The sequence below is a fragment of the Leucopleurus acutus genome, assembly GCF_964270905.1.
Source record: "Leucopleurus acutus genome assembly, chromosome: 2".
NCBI lineage: Eukaryota > Metazoa > Chordata > Mammalia > Artiodactyla > Delphinidae > Leucopleurus > Leucopleurus acutus.
Genome location: NC_139143.1, coordinates 61,658,468 through 61,680,067, shown reverse-complemented (window position 1 = coordinate 61,680,067; position 21,600 = coordinate 61,658,468). Strand labels below are relative to the sequence as shown.

General features: G+C 35.0%; 1 protein-coding gene across 4 annotated transcripts in view; it reads right to left on the bottom strand.

The window, feature by feature from the left end:
• Window positions 1–21,600, bottom strand: part of COP1 (COP1 E3 ubiquitin ligase) — a 260,115-nt gene that overhangs the window by 95,422 nt on the left and 143,093 nt on the right. For all 4 annotated transcript variants that reach the window (XM_082834460.1, XM_082834458.1, XM_082834459.1 and 1 more), the window contains 3 exons: window positions 5,565–5,708; window positions 2,131–2,239; window positions 1,664–1,745 (listed from right to left, as the gene is read on the bottom strand). In XM_082834460.1, coding sequence (XP_082690586.1) covers window positions 1,664–1,745; window positions 2,131–2,239; window positions 5,565–5,708 — 335 coding nt within the window. The remainder of the gene's footprint in view (window positions 1–1,663; window positions 1,746–2,130; window positions 2,240–5,564; window positions 5,709–21,600) is intronic.

Genomic DNA, 21,600 nt, shown 5'->3' with positions numbered 1-21,600 from the left:
TATTTTATGTGTATCTTAATACAATTTAAAATCAAGGGACTTCCCTTGTGGTGCAGTGGTTAAGAACCTGCCTGCCAATGCAGGGGACACGGGTTCAATCCCTGCTCTGGGAAGATCCCACATGCCGCGGAGCAACTAACCCCATGTGCCACAACTACTGAGACCACGTGCCACAACTACTGAAGCCCATGCGCCTAGAGTCCATGCTCCGCAAGAAGAGAAGCCACTGCAATGAGAAGCACACGCACCGCAACGAAGAGTAGCCCCCGCTTGCCACAACGAAGACCCAATGCAGCCAAAAATAAATTTAAAAAAATAAAATCAGTAAGTAATTAAAAAAAAAACTCTTCCTACTTAAATTGCTCTTCCTACTTAAATTACTTCTATTTTCCTGAGGAAGTACACAAGTATTCTCAATAAAGGCTACCCCACTACATTATTTTTTTTAAAAAAAGTTTAATTAATGTAGCTTTGTATTCCAACATAAAAATGTCAATTGTAGCACAATTCTCTAAATAATTCAGAAATTCGAAGATAATTTCTTAAAGCAATTGCGAAGCGAAGCATTACAATCTATATATACTGTGGGTAAACAACTTGCTACTTTCTGATCTAAAACTTTTTTGGGGTCAAGCCAGTCATGTCATTTCCCTTTTACAGAATAGGACAGCTCTATCATTGTGAAATAAAGTTTTCAATGGTAGAGCCACCCTTGCCTATCTATCCACTAGTCTGCAAGTTACATGTTGAAAAGAAGGAAAGGGCAAAGAAATTAAGGCTATTAAGATAAAGGAAACCTGTTAACAGGGCTTTATAAATATAATGATGAGAAGAACCAGGTCAAAACAAGACAGTAAGGTTAACAGAAAAGAATGAATAGTAAAGATGGATATACCAAAATAAAAAAAAAAAAATAGAAGAGAGGTAAATTAAATTGGCAGAAAGAGGGCTTCCCTGGTGGAACAGTGGTTAAGAATCCGCCTGCCAATGCAGGGGACACGGATTTGAGTCTTGGTCCAGGAAGATCCCACATGCCATGGAGCAACTAAGCCCATGCACCACAACTACTGAGCCTGCGCTCTAGAGCCCACAAGCCACAACTACTGAGCCCATGTGCCACAACTAATGAAACCCGCGCGTCTAGAGCCCGTGCTCCACAACAAGAGAAGCTATGACAATGAGAAGCCCGTGCACCACAACGAAGAGTAGCCCCCGCTCACCACAACTAGAGAAAGCCCGCACACAGCAACGAAGACCCAACACAGCCAAAAATAAATAAATAAATTTATATTTTTTAAAAAAATTGGCAGAAAGAGATGTAGAATTTTTGCCTTGAAACATGATAAACTTCATTAAAAGATTTTGGTATGCAGTCAGAATTTAATATAATTCAAAATACAGAGATGTCTGAAGTTCATTTCATGGTATATATAAAGGAACTGGTTATAAAAATGTCACAGTGTGGCATGAACCCAGAAAACATTATCATAATGAAGATGCAGCATATTCATTTTTCTTTCACTCCAAGAAATATAGATTTTTGTGCTTAGTAGATTATGTTTAGAATAATCAGTAATCACAAAGGATTGTTATGAGTTTCAATAAATATCTGCATCTCTGTCAGTAAAAGGAATTAAGTTGGGGGAGGGAACTCAAATAGTACCTTTTGCATCATCAGAACCCGAAGCCAAGAGTTTAGGATCCATCAAATTAAAGTCAACACTCCAACACCTTTTCTCATGTTCCTGGATGGAGAAGGAAGACAAAGTAGTCTCAAACAGAATATAGATCTTAAAATAAATAAAGCAAAACAAACAAACTTGATACCAATTTATCACTATGGTGGGAGGGAAAAGAACTGGTTATGAAAACAAATGAGATGCAAAGTAGTTCCTAAACTTTTTATATACACATTTACAAAATTACTGCTTTTGGAAATTCATTTGATACATTCTACAAATGCAAGAAGTCTGAAGAGATGCTTCAGAGAAGCAACTCTTTGGAATTACATAGGTATAGAAAATGCTAAATAATGACTTTAAATTTGTAACTATAAAACACATGAAGCTCTACAATTATTAAAAAGTGAAAATGTGATACTTAAAACAAGTAACTAGTAACCTTATTTACCTGATAGACCTTTGACCTCTGTCCTGTGAATCCATCCCATAGGATGACGGTGCCTTCATAATCACTGCTGGCTAACAGGTTCTTATGGTAACTACTCCAACTGATACAGCTGAAAGAAAGGAATACTGTTAAGCCTCATTTTACATAAAAATAAATAACAATGGGTACAAAGAATTTTGATGTGTTCAGAAAGATTAGAACCCTTTCAAAATGGTTTACATGAGTTCACAATCATTATTCTGCCCACAATACATCTGGGAAGAAAGGTATCAAATAATTCCCAGATTTTTCAACTGAAACTACCAAGTTATGACCTGTAACCACTTTTCATGCTCGTCACGAGCTTGAAGATGGATATGATGAGCCTAAAGTTGCTATTGGCCATCCTTGATACATGAGAAAAGCACGTCTGTAAGTGAAGATAATAGAGGCCAAGGGGGCAATAACATGCCATGGCAGAATGACAGACCTAATCAGACTATTTAGGCCCCTGGATCCAGCTGTGCCCAATCATATAAACCAATAAACTGGTTTGAATTGCATTTCTGTATTCACACCCAAATCTTAACTAATGTAAAGTGTATGACTGAAATTTCAATTAAATGCATTTAACAGTTAGAATTAAACTTTTAACATTTATGGTTTCAGCTATTCTCAAATGTTTCAAAACTGAGAATGCGACATCTAAAAATACACTCTTTTGGTTAGACACATATGCACATCATGCATACAGTAAAGCTAATGTATATTATAGAAAAAAGTCACCTAGAAAGCAAAGCAATTAACCTAGGTGATTTCCAAGCATTTGAACACAAAGCTTTTTTGCTCTCTACTAGTTGCATTCATGCTAAATTTTAGGGGTTGGAAGAGTTCATTTGCAACTTTAAGTATACTTGTTAGAATTTCTGGGAGAAATTATATGAAACAGTTAAGAGCCTTGGATTTAGATAGACCTGAGCTTAAATTCCAGATCTGCAACTTACTAGCTGCGGCTTTGGGTAATTTAGTTCACTTTCACAATTGGTGTGCTCCAAATTGGTTTTAGGCAAGCTTACATATTGATCCTTTCAGCCCCAAGCCCATAGTTTCCAGCCTTGAACTGTTTCCTTCCCTTTATTCCAAGATGCATAGAGTACTGCCATAATTTTTACATATGTCAAGACAGAAAAGGTAAACCCTCTAATCCATATTTTCATTATAGTAACGTTTACTTGATGTGGGCCAAGTACTGTGCTGAGTGCATTATGTGGATTTACTTAAAGTACAATCCTATGAAATACATATTAGTATTAGAGCCCCTATTTTATAAATGAGTAGCATGAAATGGTTAGAAGCACAGATTCTGGAACCAAACTACTTCTGTTTGAATCCTGGCTCCTCCAGAGAATAGCTTTGCAATCTTAAGCAAGTTAATGAACCTTTTTGTGCTTCAGCTTCCTTGTATATAAAATGGGGCAACAACGGTCAGCTTAAGACAAAGCACTTAGGACAATGCCTGCCACATTAGAATTCAATAAAGTTATGTCTTACTCACATTGTATTCTCTTCACTTAGGAATAAAGTATATAAACTAATAACTATAACAGATTCTCAATGATGAGCACCACTGATGAATGAGCACTATCAGCCTACCATTTTTATGAATGAATTAGAAAACAAAAAAGAAAGCTATAACAAATAAAGACTACAATACTTGCTATATTATTAACATTATTAAAATGAGTACATATACACACTGACTATATGTGTCATTCATCCAGATAAAAAGGTACAAGGATGACTGGAAAATGTTGAAAGTTCTAAATAAATTTATTATTAAGTTATTTCCTTACATCACTCCCTTTTAAGACAGTGCCTATGAAAACAGGGAAGCTTGTTTTAAAAATACAGATTCTAGGATTCCTCCAAGATTTGGGGGTGGGGCATGGGGCAGGGGTGGAGATCAGAAGTAGGGTCCAGTTTCTGCAGCCTTAACAGTACTCAGGGTTTAAAAAGCACTAATTATGAACTCTAATCCCTAATACATGAAACTTAAATACTATGCCGTCATGAAAAGAAGCAAAATGTTCTTCTGAAAAGAATTCTTAAAACTGTAAACAATTACAATGTTTAGATATACGCATGCTAGAGGAAAAATTCTTAACTCTGAGACACTATTCATTGGGCTACGGGCAGAAGACCTAAATAGACATTTCTCCAAAGAAGATATACAGATTGCCAACAAACACATGAAAGAGAATGTTCAACATCATTAATCATTAGAGAAATGCAAATCAAAACTACAATGAGATATCATCTCACACCGGTCAGAATGGCCATCATCAAAAAATCTAGAAATAAATGCTGGAGAGGGTGTGGAGAAAAGGGAACCCTTCTGAACTGTTGGTGGGAATATAAATTGATACAGCCACTATGGAGAACAGTATGGAGTTTCCTTAAAAAACTACAAATAGAACTATCATACGACCCAGCAATCCCACTACTGGGCATATACCCTGAAAAACCATAATTCAAAAAGAGTCATGTACCAAAATGTTCATTGCAGCTCTATTTACAATAGCCAGGACATGGAAGCAACCTAAGTGTCCATCATCGGATGAATGGATAAAGATGTGGCACATATATACAATGGAATATTACTCAGACATAAAAAGAAACGAAATTGAGATATTTGTAGTGAGGTGGGCGGACCTAGAGTCTGTCATACAGAGTGAAGTAAGTCAGAAAGACAAAAACAAATACCATATGCTAACACACATATATGTAACCTAAGGAATAAAAAAAAAAAAGGTCACGAAGAACCTAGGGGTAGGACGGGAATAAAGACACAAACCTACTAGAGAACGGACTTGAGGATATGGGGAGTGGGAAGGGTAAGCTGTGACAAAGTGGGAGAGTGGCATGGACATATATACACTACCAAACGTAAAATAGATAGCTAGTGGGAAGCAGCCACATAGCACAGGGAAATAGCTAGGTGGCTTGTGACCACCTAGAGGGGTGGGATAGGGAGGGTGGGAGGGAGGGAGACACAAGAGGGAAGAGATATGGGAACATATGTATATGTATAACTGATTCACTGTGTTATAAAGCAGAAACTAACACACCAGTGTAAAGCAATTATACTCCAATAAAGATGTTAAAATAAAATACCCCATGAAAGGCCATCTACAATAAAGACCTTTATTTGATTAAGTGAAAGAAAGAGGATTTTCATTTGGCAAACAGAAAAACACTAACTACTAACGCCCACAGGGAAAAAGCAACCCATGTCTATAACAAAGATATTCTGACGTGTCCTCTGTATACAATTAAAGTGTTCACCATGAATGAGTAAGGAGTCTCACGAAAAGGTACCATAACAAACTCATACTAATTATAGATACTAACTGTTATATACACACTGCATTAGGCCAAGGAAATAATGTAAATACCTGATTTTGGAATTGCAGGTCATTTCATTTTCAGGGTAATGAATATCCACCGCATCCTGAATGACTGTGCCATATTCATAGACTTTAATCTTCTTTGTAACCCCAGCAATTGCAAAGTAGTCACAATCCCGGTCAAATTCAATACTAAGGGAAAAAGTACATACGTGGGTCAGTAAGACTATTTACCTACCCTTGTGATGTTTACAGTGACAACATTTCAGAATTTGCTTTTTTTCTATTTCTAAAGTGATTCTGTCTACAAGGATAATAGATTTACTTGAAATGCCCTCAAATTGTACTAGACCTTAAGTCCAGATTAAGTCATTATCAAGGCATATAAAATTACAAGTGGTGGAGAACTGTGCACAGCTACACAATTCTGAACCATAGATGGTTCTTGTGTTCCTAGTAACTTGACATGTTTTTCAATTTGGCTTTAGTAACCATATTACAAACGACACACCCAACTGTCAAGGCTAACAAGTAATACTGTAAAAGTAGTGAGGGAAGATTCAATAGTTTGGCATATTAAAAATACGTCAAAAGAGAATTGCCAATAAATCTTTTCATAAATTCTAGCTACTTCCCTTCCTACCATACTGTGGGGATGATAGGATTTCACAATTTTTAAAGTTATTTTAATAAATAAATGAGTACACAAGCTGAATTACTGAAGCAATTAAGGAAGAGGTGATGACAAAAGGATAAAATACACATAAGAATGGAATCTTTGAATAATCATTATGTTTCCCCCAATCCATTTCTAATCTCCCAATCAGATATGATCTCTCTGATTTATGAACCACAAACAAACAAGGGAAAAACTAAAAATCTCTCCAATTCAAGTTACTTAGGAAATTCACCCCTCTTACTGACTTTTTAATAGAAGTTTCGAAATAAGCTACTTCAAAGCAGAGCACAAGGCTTTATTCACCTTTATAGACCTCAACTTGGAGTCCTAAAAAAGTTGCTACATAATCAGCAAGAATACTAAGTGACCTAAGGGAATTAAGAGTAAAATGAATCATCACATACATTATTTCTCAATGAGTTAAGCATCTTTCTAGAAGCTTATTCATAAAATTAGAGAATACAAAAGAATTCTTATTGATCTTCAACTAATTATAATAATAAACATTCATTGACCACTCACTAACTATAACCACTGCACATATTAACTCATTTAATTCTCATCATAACCTATGAGATAGGTATTAATTTATCCACATTTTACACATGAGAAAACTGAGGACTAGAGTTGAGGTAACTTGCCCAAAGCATCTTGTAAGTGGCTAAAATGATATGCTAGTACTCTGCATATTTCAAGCATTTACTAAATGCATACAAATACCTACATGACATACTCTACTGCATAGATTAACTGTGATATCCTTTTACCAAAAAATATATGGTTAGTTAATAATATAGTAAGAATCTTTGCTAAACTGATAATAAATAAGGAAAATAAGGATACATTAAGAATACTTCCCATAAAAATACACTTTTAAATGCTCAGTTTTCATTATAGCTTTAAATCCTTCCTTAATTTTATAAATTTTTTAAAGGAATTGGATTAAATGTCATTGACTATTGCACAATTCGACAAATGCTCCCTCCAATACAGTATGACTATGTAGCAATGCAATAGATTTATCTGTACAACAATTTCAGCTGAACTGCTGTCTCAGCTAATGTCATCTGCCCTGCGGACTCTAATCCAGCATAACTGTATTGATGGCAACTATTCATCTATCCCAACTCAATTTATACTCACAGCCTCATGCCACAGAAGGAGAAATATTATTGTGTCTGTCAAAGGACAGAGTTATCAGAAATCCTATCCTTAACAGGAAATTTTGTTATGGCTGAGACTTCAAGGGAATACCAGTTATGTTATCTCTAAATACTTTTCCTCCTCCTACAAACATGCATGGCTAATAAGTCAAAAACATTCCAAATGTTGTACGAGTAAAAGTCAACATGCCACTTCCAAATTATTTGTTTTTAATACAAAAAAAGTTTAAACACTAACTTATTAAAAGTCAAAAGATACTGCAGGAAGAAAACTGGCATATAAATTAAAATGCTGTCAAAGGAATGGATTTGATGATATTAAATAAGAAATTGAGTCTATTATTTCTTCCTTTGCTACCTCGTTATTCAACACAGCTCTCTTTTTTCAACAAAGGTTATTTTTTAGCTATATCAGATCATTATTAACTCCCATACTAAAAAATTAACTTTTTGTTTTGACTTTACTGCTATCGTTTTCTTACATTCTGGTTATGTTTTCTTCTTAATATGTTAGTATTACAAGGACCTAGATAGTATCCTTTTTTAATATTCTAGGATATTGAGGTTTTCTTTCGTTTAAAAACAAGATTTTAATAGAAATACTGATCAAAAAGTATAAAGAATAGTATTATTTCTAGTAAATTCTGGTTAAAAGGAAAAAGAAGACAAACAGCTTCCTTTAAAAAAAAAAATGCAAGTACTTCCACGTAATTAAGACTCAGAATTTAAGTACTTCCAAACATGAATCATTTGTTCCCAACCTCACACAGATTTAATCATATTTGTTCCCAAAGAAAACAAAGTTAGACTCTAGAAATAGATCATGGAATAACTCAAAAGAATAATGTAGTTTTCAGATGCAGAGAGCTAATTCAAAATAGATGGGTTCTTATTTCACAATACAGTATTTCAACTGTTTTAATTTATGAAATCTGATAAAACAAAAATAATAAACAATGATTAGTTAGGCTGAAATAAAAACAAAAGGTAAACAAATTAAAACATACTTGCTTGTGCAATGAAATTCAAAAAAGAACTATAAGAAGTCTTGTTATACAAAATTCATTTCTGCTATCCACTATCACCAGTAATAAAACAAGTGGTTTATGAAAGTTAATTGCAATAATAAATTCAGTTTCATAGAATTTTTTAAATTTAAACAACATTTTGAAAAATTATATGAATGTGGACTTAAACATGAAAATAAACTGCATTTGTCTTTCACACTTGGAATGTTTCAACTGTTTTTAAAAAGTGATTTATTTAAGCAGTTATAAAATGTAATTCAGCTGTGGGAAACTGGCTATATTCTTTGTCAAAAGGGCCATCAGTCACGTGATTAAGCATCAAGGCAACAGGCCACACAGGACACCTGATAAATGCATACATCTAGTACCGTGTAGCGCAAAGCAATGTAAAGACGTCAATATCTCAAGAAGGGAATTTTGTCAGTATTCCCACTGTCATATTTTTAATGTAATTATAAAACATGTATTAGCGAACAAGGTGAATTAATATCCCTGAACACTAGAATCCAATTTATCAAAAGAAAATGTAAAGTGGGGACTTCCCTGGTGGTCCAGTGATTAAGAATCCGCCTTCCAATACAGGGGACACAGGTTCGATCCCTGGTCGGGGAACTAAGATCCCACATGCCGCGGGGCAACTAAGCCTGTGTGCCACAACTACAGAGCCCACGTGCACTGGAGCCCGCACACTGCAACTACTGAGTCTGCACGCTCTGGAGCCTGAGTGCCACAACTAGAAAGAAGCCCACACGCCACAACTAGAGAGAAGCCGAGCGCCGCAAGGAAGAGCCCGCATGCCGCAACTAAGACCCGATGCAGCCAAAAATAAATTTAAAAAATAGAATGAAATAAAAAACAAAATTTTAAAAAAAGAAAATGTAAAGTGAACAAAGTTGTTAAAGGTCCAATTCATTACCATGTTAGTGTGCTCCAAGAGACAGGGACTGCTATAATTTCAAGGAAACAAAGAAAGGTTCAGAAATGGCCTTTTTAATGAAAAGAAATGAGCAGAGCTTTAAAGAATACAAACACAGGTAAAGTACTTAAGAACTGAGGTTATTCAACTGACTTTCTTCCAAATCAGTAGTACCTGCGAAAACTTCCATAACATAATTAACACTATGTGTCAAGCATTGTTTTAAGCACTTTACATAAAATATATTTAATCTTCAAATCTCTACTGTATAGATAAGGAAACTGAGGTATACTAAAGTTAAGTGATTTGCTCAAAGCTCACTGGATAATTCCAAGTCAAGTCATCTAGTTTCAGAGTCTATGCTCTCAGTCACTAAGCAAAACTCCCACTTTAATGAGAACAAAACAGCTAGTCTTCAAGGAACACACACAAAGGCAAGATAAACAGTAATAACAACATAAAATAATGGTACCTACTACATTTTATATATGATAGTAATGACATATTATAATTCATCCTGTGCAACAATTTAAATAGAGGGAGAAAAAAAGAGAGCAAAGTAGCCTCACAGGGTTTATAATTAGTGGGAAAATTTTTTATTATTATTATTAAAATAAGCAAATGCCAAATGATAAGAACAAAACATGCCAGAGGAATCAAGAGTCAATGATTACGAAGGCCCACTGGAAGAAAATGGATGATGCTTGAATATTCTCATCCATCAAATAACCAGCGTGCCTACTATGTGCCAAACATTGACCTAGCTGATGGAAAACCAGGACGTTAAACCAAAACACATTTGATAAATTTGCATAAATATGCATTAACACAAACCTGGACTATTGCAATAGCCTCCTTACAAGTCTGCCAGTCCTGACTTTTATCTTTTCTAATCCATTTGAAGGACTGATATTAGGTAAAATTTCCTAAAACACAGCTCTATTCACATAATTATCTTCATTTACTACCATGAAAAATCCAAACTCCATTACCGAAGATCCTTCCCAACCTGGCTTGAATCTTTTCTTAAAACTTATTTTATTTTAAAAAATACATATATGTATAGGCAATGGTTCAAAAAGTATAGAGAAAAGCAAGTCTCCCTCCCAATCTTGCCAAATAAGCACCCGACTGGCCTCCCTAGAGACAATTAATAGTTACAGTTTGTGCATCCTACTAGTTACCCTATGCATGAATAAGCATATGTGTATTCATGTTCTTTTTTTTAAACAAACACACTGGATGATATTGTACATACGGATTGGCACATCACCCTCTTCCCCCCACCCCTAATAGTATCTTGACAATCATGTCACATCAGTACATGTTAGGGCTACGTCATTTTTTCCCCCAGTGGTTGCACAGAATTCCAACATATAGGTATATCATAAATTATTTAACCAGTCTAGCAAGGAACATTTACTATCTAGCATTGTTAAAAAATGCTGCAATAAAATAAATACCCTTCTATGTGCGTCATTTTTCACATATGCAAGAATATCCTTAAATATACCTGGATTATGAAGTGCTAGGTCAAAAATCACGTGCTTTTTAATATAGTTAAATAAAGCTAAACCTTTCTCCATCCAGATTAACACCACTAATAATTTCAATTTCGTCTCTGAATGTTCCATTTATTTTCTAAATCTAACTGAAACCCAGCTCCTCCCTGAAAATGCCGATTCCCCTAAAGCCCTCTCATGTTCCATGTTCAAATAGACTTGGAAATAAAGTCAGTGTCCTCCTTGCTATGCACAGCTTCTTCCAGCCATCCTCCCTCCTCCCTAAAACCTCCCAGGCTCAAAATCTCCTGTAACTTATATCATGCAATTTGATCCTTGTTACTCCTTCTACCAATCCATTAGTTCTTGGAAATTTTAACTTTCAGCTCAATAGCACTCTCTCCAAATCTACCCTTGTCATAATTCTTAATCATTTCAATAATCACATAGATGATTATTCTAATACTCTGGTCTATCAGTTTCTTGACTTTCCCTTCTCCAAAGATCTTTTATTCTGCTCACTTCCATCTCACACAACCATGATCATACCCCAGGCTTTTTGATTACCAATAACTTCATTCCCTCCATAATTTCAATTTATGACACACTGCTTTCTGACAACCACTTCCATTTGTTCCAGCTAACTCACTGGCTCCAACAATCCTTCAGAACTTTAAGCCCATGGGAACCTAAAAATTCACAGATTTTATCACCACTGTCCCTCCATGCCTTGCATATTCACTTTTTCTTTACCCACCACAAGTTATGTAGTCAATAATTAGGACTCCCTCACATATAACTCTGTACTCCTTTACCATTTTTAATTCTCTTATTTCTTATACCTAAGAAAAGTTTTCTTTGGCAAAACTCTAACCCTAGTTAAATCTAGCTCTCTACTCACTCTATGCTTGAACTGGCAGAGTTGAACATGGCTAGAGAAAAAAACATGTTCTCCCACACATTTTAAATGCATGATCACCATCCTCAGGTGGAGCCCTAACACTGCCTAGGTTTATGGTAAATTTCCCTTGTCCCATATACTTTCCCATTTGCTTAAAAGAAAGGTACATACTTTCTTCATTCTTCTCAAATTTCCCATATCTCTTTCCTCTCAATCACTCTCAACAGATTATTTTGCTCTCTAGTTTATCAAAAACAAACAAAAAAAAGAACGAGAAGGTAATTTCCAAAGGCTACCACCATCACATCCTCTGGTCGCTGAGTGAAGGATCCACGCTCCTAGACCTGACCAACATGTCTACTTGTACACTAGATCCCAGCTTTCCTTGCTTACTCTAGGATTGCTTCCTCAATTCTCCACCTCTCTCCTATATCATTCATTTCTTCCATTCTCCTGGATCTTTCCAATAAGCCTTTCAATATGTTTTCTTCCTTTAAGTGAAACACAAACAAAACATCTCTTACAACCCTAATTCTGTTCAGCTACCATCCTATTCCTTTCCTTTCTGATTGCAGAAATTTACCAAAAGAGTTGTCCATACTCACCGATTCCAATTCCTCTCCTCCCTTTCCCTTTAACCCACTGGAATGAAGCTTTCACCTCCACCACTGAAAATGCTGTATCAAGGTCAACAATGACCTTCAGTTTGCTAAATCTAACAGTCAAGTCTGAGTTCTTATCTTACTTGAATATCAGCAACACCTGACTTAGATGATCACTCCCTCCTCCTCAACAGAGTTGACTTTTCTCCCACCTCACTGGCAGCTCCATCAGAGTATGCATTGTTCATTCCTCCTCCTGTCTCCACTTTCACACTCAAGTATCCCAGAGCTCAGCCCTTGTCCCTCACCTCCTTTTAATCTCCATGGACTTCTTTGGGGAATCTCATCTAATCTTGAGGCTTTAAATATATACACTAATGACTATCAAATGTTTATCTCACATACAAGACCTCTCTCTGCGCTACTGGTTCATGACTACTTGACAGCTCCAATTTTAATGTAACAGGCATCTTAATCTGTCCTAAAATGAGTTTCTGAATTCCCCATCAAAATCTTCTTCATCTTATTAACTAACCCCATCCCTCTTTTAATTAACTTTAACATCAAATCTTTCAGCCCAACCTTCAAAATACACACAAAATCTAACCACTTCTCACTGCCACCACTCTCATCTAAGCTACCATTATCGCATGTCTGTATTATCATAATAGGCTCCTTATTGGTACCCCTGCTTCCATACTTGACCCTTACAATCTATTTTCAAACAGGTCCAATCAACATTCCTTTGGTTCAAAATCATTTAATGGCTTCCTACCTGGTCTCAAGAAAAAGGTAAAGTGATTATAAAACGGTGCATGTGATATGCCTCCCCCTCTCCCTTGTTCCAGTTACACTGGCCTTATGGGAAACCTAGGAAATTCCAAACCTAATCCCACCTCAGGGCCAATGCACCTGATAGTCTCTGACCCTGAAGTGGTCTAATCTGTTTCAAACTTCAGCTTTCTACACTCTACCCCGTTTTGCTGAATTATCTCCCTCTGCTTTATTTTTTTCCATAGGATTTAAAACACTTATATCCTGTATTTTCTTTTAATACCTTGCCAGTTTCTTTTGCTTTTTTTCATTTAAATATTCATTCCATCTGGAATTTATTTTAAACTATGAGAAGACATGTAAATTTATATTTTCCCACATCATTACCTAGTAACCCCATTTACTGAATAATCTCTTTTCCCCATTTATTAGAAATGCAGTTTATATCATATAAACTAAGTTCTTATAAGAATAACTGTAGACATTCTCTGTTCATGGACTCGTACCATACAGTTTTAATTACTGATTCATCAAAATATGCTATAGCATCTTGTAGGAACTAGTGTCCTTTTATTAACTGTTTTCTTCAGAATTTTCCCAAGCATCTTGTAACTATATTTTTAATACCAACTTATTTCCAAAAAACAAAAAAATGTATCCTATATGATATTTTCATGGCAATCATGTTAAGTTCATACACTAATTAAGGAAAATAGTATTTTTGTGATGCTTAGCCTTTCCATTTAGGCATATGCTGTATCTTTCCTTTGTTCAAATTTTGTTTCCTCAGCAGTATTTTAAAATTTTTCTCCTTTTAGATCTCCTACATTTCCAGTTAGGTTTATTATTTTCTATTTGACAACTTTCCCCTAATTTTCCCATTGTAATTAGCCTGTGTGGAGTTTTGTCCCTTCTACAACCAGTTCAGATTATCTACATTGCCTACAAAATAATCTCTGTCATTTAAGAACCCAAGATTATTTGCAATAGATTTCAGCAAAGTAGTTCCTTATTACTTTTTCTTTCAGTGTACCTGTAGTTATTTCCTTAGTTTCATTTCTTATTTCGTGTACTTGAAGTTTCTCCTAGTTTTTACTTGATTAGGCTAACATGCATCTTTTATTTCTTTTAAAAAGCTTGTTGATTGAAAATCATTGTTTTTTTTAATAATTCATTCATTTTTTCACACTTACCTTACTAGTTTCCTTCTAGTTTACTTAGGTTTATTTTGTTCTTTCTCTAATATCTTCAGTTAAATATTTAATTTATTTTCATACTTCCTTCTTTATTAGTTAAGAACGTAAAACAAGAAATTTTATTCTGAGCACTTTTAGCTGCATCCCATAGGTTCAAATATATAAAAGCTTCACCAAAGTATCTTCACTTCCACTTGAACTCTAGAGTTGCCAAAATAGCTTTTAAATTTCTATGTGGTGGGTTTTTTTCTGTTTTCCTATTGAGTTATAAATGTCTCATCTTACTGTATTGTGATCTGCTATTTTTATTTTATTTTATTTTTGTTTTCTGTAATTTGACATGGACATTTTAAAAGAAGTCATATTCTTTACATATGTTTGTATATATCTTCTAACTTGTTATGTTATTTAGGGCTTCTACAGTTTTATTTTTAGTCCACTCAATGTCTGGCCTGTCATGAACTAAGATCAGATCTGATTTAAAGTCTCATACAACTAGTATTTTTATTTTGTCTTACAGTTAACAAAGAAATTTTCCAATGCATAATGATATTTACAACTACTTAAACTTCATCATGGACTGAATCTTGTTCATTATGAAGTGCCGGGGCCGGGCGGGGGGAGGTATGGGGAGCTGTGGAGAGAAAATGAGACTTAATGATTTCTAGCCTGAATTAAACCTTACTTTTCAACATTCACAGCTCCAAGTTTTAGGAGCTCTTATATATAGTACAGATTTATGCTTCATATTATGATCTAATGTGAAAGTATTTCTCTTTGGATGGGAGGTTTAGCCTATTTACATTTATTTATCAAGGACATGTTTGCTTTTATTTCTCTTTTGTGATTATTTATTTATTTATGCATGCTGCGTTGGGTCTTAGTTGCTGCACGCAGGATCTTTGTTGCAGCATGAGGACTTCTTAGTTGCAGGATGCGAACTCTTAGTTACGACATGCGTGCGGAATCTAGTTCCCTGACCAGGGATTGAACCCGGGCTCCTCGCACTGGGAGCGTGCAGTCTTACCCACTGGACCACCAGGGAAGTCCCCAACTGCATTTTTATTAAAAAATATCTTTGACCATTTGACTTCTTTCTGCTTTCTGTGTGCTATTCTCAAAAATGGGAATTGTAGTATTTCTGTCTAGTGGCTATTTTTATGACTTTATGAATTACTATAGACAGAAATAAAGGATTCAATGTATCTATTAAGTCTCTAATCTGAACAGAGGACAAAATTATTTTTGCCTTCCCTCTTCCCATCCTATTGATCACATTGATTATCTTAGAATATATATATTCAAAGATATTTTTACCACTCATTCTTGTGCAAGTGAAAAACCTATAAATAATTATCTGAGCATAGAAATGAATCCCATTATACATATAAAGACAAACTAGCCATGCATTTCTAATATTCACTGACTGTTTCAAACTTATTTATTATAAGTAGGTTCAAGTATCTGACGACTCCATTATACTATCTAATGCAGTCATATCAAGAAATTTATGTATTAAAATATACATTCGATTTTAAATTATTTTCCTTTTATTTCTCCCTTATATTACAGTTAGGACACTATAATTTTTTTAATGTGTGTATAGGTTCCAATATCTATTAATTTTATTTCAGAAGAGCGTCAAGGCTCAAATAAAACTTTATTCATGGATGTTGAAATTTGAATTTCATATAATTTTCACATGTCACAAAAAATTATTCTTTATATTTTCTCAACATGTTAAAAATATATAAACTATTCTTAGCTTGTTGCTGTACAAAATTAGACAGTGAGTCAGAATTGGCTTGCAGGTCTTAATTTATTGACCCCTGTCTTGAATGAATGGATACACTTGAATTTATTCTGTAGGCACTAAAGTGAAGCCACATTTAAAGTCTACATATATATTTGTATGATTATTTTCATTAGCTGCTGGTTTTAGTTTTAATCCCATATAAAGCCACAAGATCTTGCTTTAAAACAACTATTTTTAAATTTTTAATTTTTCTGTCCCCTCTGGCTATCACTGAATAGCTAAAACAAATATGTACACTATCTGACATATATTCTGGAACACTTTTGTGAATGCCAAGTGTTCACACTGTGATAAAATGTCTTTCTACTGAAGCATTTAAAATTAAAGATGCAGGCTTCCCTGGTGGCGCAGTGGTTGAGAGTCCGCCTGCCGATGCAGGGGACACGGGTTCGTGCCCCGGTCTGGGAAGATCCCACATGCCGCGGAGCGGCTGGGCCCGTGAGCCATGGCCGCTGAGCCTGCACGTCCAGAGCCTGTGCTCCACAACGGCAGAGGCCACAACAGTGAGAGGCCCGCGTACCGCAAAAAAAAAAAAAAAATTTAAAGATGCAACTTGAGGCACTTTAAGATCAATATACTGATTATCAAATTTTTCTCATCTAAGTCTACAGCAAGTTATAATTTATACTCACTTAAATTAACTTAGTTGTAGACTCTTCATCTGTCCTAAAACACCTTTCTGTGCACAGTATAACAATATCCTATGATAGATGGTGTTTATTAGAAAACTTTGGAAAATTGAAAATAACTTATGAAGCAAAGATTAACAGAAAGATTTTATAAAAACATCTACTAGAGAAAAAAACAATAGTTAAAAAACAAAATATCTTTTGTCCCCAAAGCTACTATGACATTTTGTCCTTTTAGCAATATGTCTATATTTAGTAAAGTGGAGGGAATGATATGCAAGTAAAAGTTCCAATTCTTTACTTTTGAAATTGAAGTAGAAGATACATCTAACTTTTCAGTTCTGTATCCTTGGGTAGCATTTACAAGCAACCAATGAGGTTACAATATTAAATCATTAATGTCACTGCTGTGATGCTTCATCACAAAACAATATAACTATGATAAAAAGAAACTATTCAATGCTACAGAGGGCTAATCTGAAGTGAAAATGTACAATCTAGAAAAAATTTCATAATGAATATATAAAAGTGTGTCCCCAAAATATCAGTTAGCCAGACAGACTTTAATAAAATCAGAAACTCATCTCATATTTCTTATAGAAACAAGTAGACAAAACCACTGAAGAAAAACGTAAAAGAGAAAATTTGACTCTTAACTAGATTAATCCTTTCAAACCATCACAACAGAAAAAATAGAGGGAGAGAGCTCTTGTTCTAAAATATTTACAGAAATGCAAAGAATTTAGAATAGCAAACACAACTATGAAAAAGAGTACCGAAGTTGTAGGATTTGCATTACCTGATTTAAAGGCTTATTATAAAACTACAATAATCAACAGAGTGTGGTACCAGTCTAAGAGCAGACATATAGGTCAATACAATAGAACAGAGTTAAGAAGTACATTCATACATATCTGCTCAATTGATTTTAAACATAGAAGCCAATGGGAAATTCATCTTTTAAACAAATAATGCTTGGAAAAAGTGGATATCCATATTGGGGGAAAAACTGAACTCCAACCCCCTACTTCACAATCTAATAAAAATTAACTTGTGGAGTTCCCTGGTGGTGCAGTAGTTAAGAATCTGCCTGCCAATGCAGGGAACATGGGTTTGAGCCCTGGCCCAGGAAGATCCCACATGCCCTGGAGCAACTAAGCCCGTGCATCACAACTACTGAGCCTGCGCTCTAGAGCCCACGAGCCACAACTACTGATCCCATGTGCCACAACTACGGAAGCCCGTGTGCCTAGAGCCCATGCCCCGCAACAAGAGAAGCCACCGCAATGAGAAGCCCACACACCGCAACGAAGAGTAGCCCCTGCTGCTGCAACTAGAGAAAGCCCGTGCATGGCAACAAAGACCCAACGAGCCAAAAGTAAATAAATAGATTAATTTTAAAAAAATAACTTGAAATGGATTATGGACGTAAATGTGAAAGCTAAAACTATTAAAATTATAGAAGAAAAAAAGGAGAAAAATCTTCACAATTTGGGGCAGATGAACATTTCTGAAGGAAAGAGCTTAAATCATTTAAAAAAACTGATGACCTGGAATTCATAAAAATTAAATACGCTATTTGAAAGACACCATTAATAAAAAGGCAAGTCACAGACTCAGAGAAAATACTATCAATACATATTTCTGATATCTAGAATACATAAAAAATTCTGACTATTCAATGCTATTAAGGGCCTAATTTTTAAATAATAGGCAAAAGATTTGAATAGATGTTTCATAAAAGATATACAAATGGCCAATATGCACATTAAAAAGCATTAGTCGTATGGGAAACATATAGTAAAATAACAAGGAAATATCACTATATACCCACAAATAAAAAGACTGACAATGCCAGGAGTTACTGAGGATTTGGGACAAATGGAACTCTCTTACATTGCTGACTGGAATGTTAAAATAGCTCAATCATTTTGGAAAACAGTTTGGCAGTTTCTTAAAATGTTAAAGCACAAACTAATCATACAGCCCAGCAATTTCAATCCCAAGAGAAATAAATATGAATGTGAATATCCAAATGACTTGTATGTGAATATTCATAGCAGCTTTATTCATAATAGTCAAAGATTAGAAATAACTCAAATGTCCATCAACACATGAAGGATAAACAAATTGTGGAATATTCATTAAATGGAATATTGCTAAATAATTAACTAACTACTGATGCAGAAAACATGGATGAATCTCAAAACACGCTGAGCTAAAAAAGCTAGACACACAAGAGTACATTCTGTATGGTTCCATTTATAAGAAACTCCAGAATGACTAAACTATTCTATGATGACAGAAAGCAGATAACCAGTGGCCTGGGACAGGAGTCCGGAGAATTAAAGGCAAAGTGGCAGGAAATAAAATTTTTGGAAATGTTCTGTATTTTGATTGTGGTTTATACAATTGCCAAAATTAAAACTTAACACTTTATTGTATGTAAATTGTACCTCAGCAAGGGTGATTTTTAAAACTACCCAATCTGTGATTCTACATTTATTAAACTTAAGTTATGTAAATAACAGAACAACAAATTAAGCCCTCTCAAGGATGGATCAAAGAACAGTGTTTTATAATTTTAGATGCTATCAACAAAAATTACCTATTAATGTGGGAGAGGAAAAGGTAAGAGAAAGAATGTAAACACAAAAACCGTTAGTAGTAGAAAAGCATCCGTGTTTCAAGATTAGTATGATATAGTTAATCATAATAGTGCAAGCTTTTGTCTTATTTCAAGGCATTTTTCAGCTCCACTTGATAAATAATTTTTAAAAGACACATAGGAAACTTTCCACTGAACAAACCAGGATTTGTTATTAAAAGAGTACTAAAAATCTGTAGTTGGGCTTCCCTGGTGGTGCAGTGGTTGAGAGTCTGCCTGCCGATGCAGGGGACATGGGTTTGTGCCCTGGTCTGGGAGGATGCCACATGCCGCGGAGCAACTAGGCCTGTGAGCCATGGGCGCTAAGCCTGCGCGTCCAGAGCCTGTGCTCCGCAACGGGAGAGGCCACAACAGTGAGAGGCCCGCGTACCACAAAAAAAAAAAAAAAAATCTGTAGTTATCACTCAACCAATCGACAGGCTGAGTGATAGATCATTTGTGCTAAGTAATATGAAGCATATAAAATAGCTAGTCATCACTAAGAGATCAGAAAATCCGATACAAATCCCTTTTTTTTCCCATAGACACACTAAGGCCCCCCCCAATATGACAGAACTTTAATCAAATGTAGTATGTCCTTAGAGCCTCAGCAAATCTACGAGGTCAGGAGTCAGCTAACCTGTTCTGTAAAAGGGTCAGAGAAGCTGCGCAGGTCTCTACTGAAATGACTCAACTCTGCTGTTGCAGTTCAAAATCGGCCATAGGCAATATGTAAAGGAATGAGCATGATTATGTTCCAACAAAACTTTACTTATGGATGCTGAAATTTAAATTTCATGTCATTATTATAAGTCATGTTACTGTACATCATTATGTTATTATTTTTCTTTTGATTTTTTCAACCAATTAAAAATATAAAAACCATGCTTAGTTCATGGGCCACTCAAAAATAGGTGATGGACCAAATTCGAGTCCCATGGGCCACAGTTTGCTGATTCCTGTACTAGGTATAAAAGTCAGTATTTTTCTTATTCATAATGTCTTCTTTTATATAAATAAAACCAGTGCAAAGCTTGAAACTTACAAATACCAAAAATTTTAAAGTAATTACAAAGAAATATGAATTTTTTCATAATACATTTATACCAATGGCAGTATTTACATTTAAAATTACTTTTAAAGGATAATAGAATAGTATTTTCTGGACATACGTGTCTATTGCTCTAAGACAGAGTATGTGCCCAGTAAATATTAGTTAAATACATTTCAGAACCAACTTTTGATTCCCTATGAGTGTAATCTGTCAAATGTAATATATTCCTTACTATCTTTATATGAACACACTGAGCATAGTAAGGTGAACAGCCCTACTGACATTAGTTACCACACACTCTATTACATCTCAGTGATTGCAGAGTCTATTTAGATACGGCAAACCACTTGACCTCATATTAAATGGAAACAAACTGCTTTATTTTTTAGCTCCTATTTGCAGTTTCATCATTTCTTCCCTTTGTCAAGCTAGGAGCTATCACTTCTTGCTGCTGTCATTGAACCTATCTATTGAAATTTCCCTTCCCTTTATAATTTGAAGAGACACAAACCAGACAACTAAGATTACAGGGGTGGTATATAAAAAAGTCAATAGACATGAAGTAACCCAAGAAGCTGGCCATTTGTGAATGTATGAGCTTTAGTCATTAATTTAATAGCATTTATTTTGTTCTAAAGCCTTTTTATTTTTCATTTCAGCCTTGGTTACTGACTACATTTCAGCCATATGAGACTGCCACAGGTTAAATTCTGTATAGGTGAAGTGTAAGCATAATATCAAACTATTATGAACACTAGATTTAACTCAGATAAAGGGTAAAAAAATCAAAATAGTACATGTGTACAACTGCTCCTAGAGTAACAGCCATTCTTACCTAAGTTTTAAATGTCTGATGTTAGCAATATATAGGCAGATTACCACATCTAAGACAAATAATGGTACACTGAAGTTGCCTTTGTCAAATATTTATATTATAAAACACTTCACCAGATTGTTTTCTGTATACTGATATCATAGTTATTTCTAAGTTGCAGTAAACTGCAGTCCTACTAAATTCACACTAGTGACAAGATGGACAGAGACTTTGATTTTACTTGAAGGAAACCAGAATGTCACCCCCAAATATGCCTCTTTGACATAAAAATTATTTTGAGCTGAAGGCAACTAAAAGGCAGCAAATGAAGAAAAAACTCTCTCCATCCTTCCCCTCTTTCTG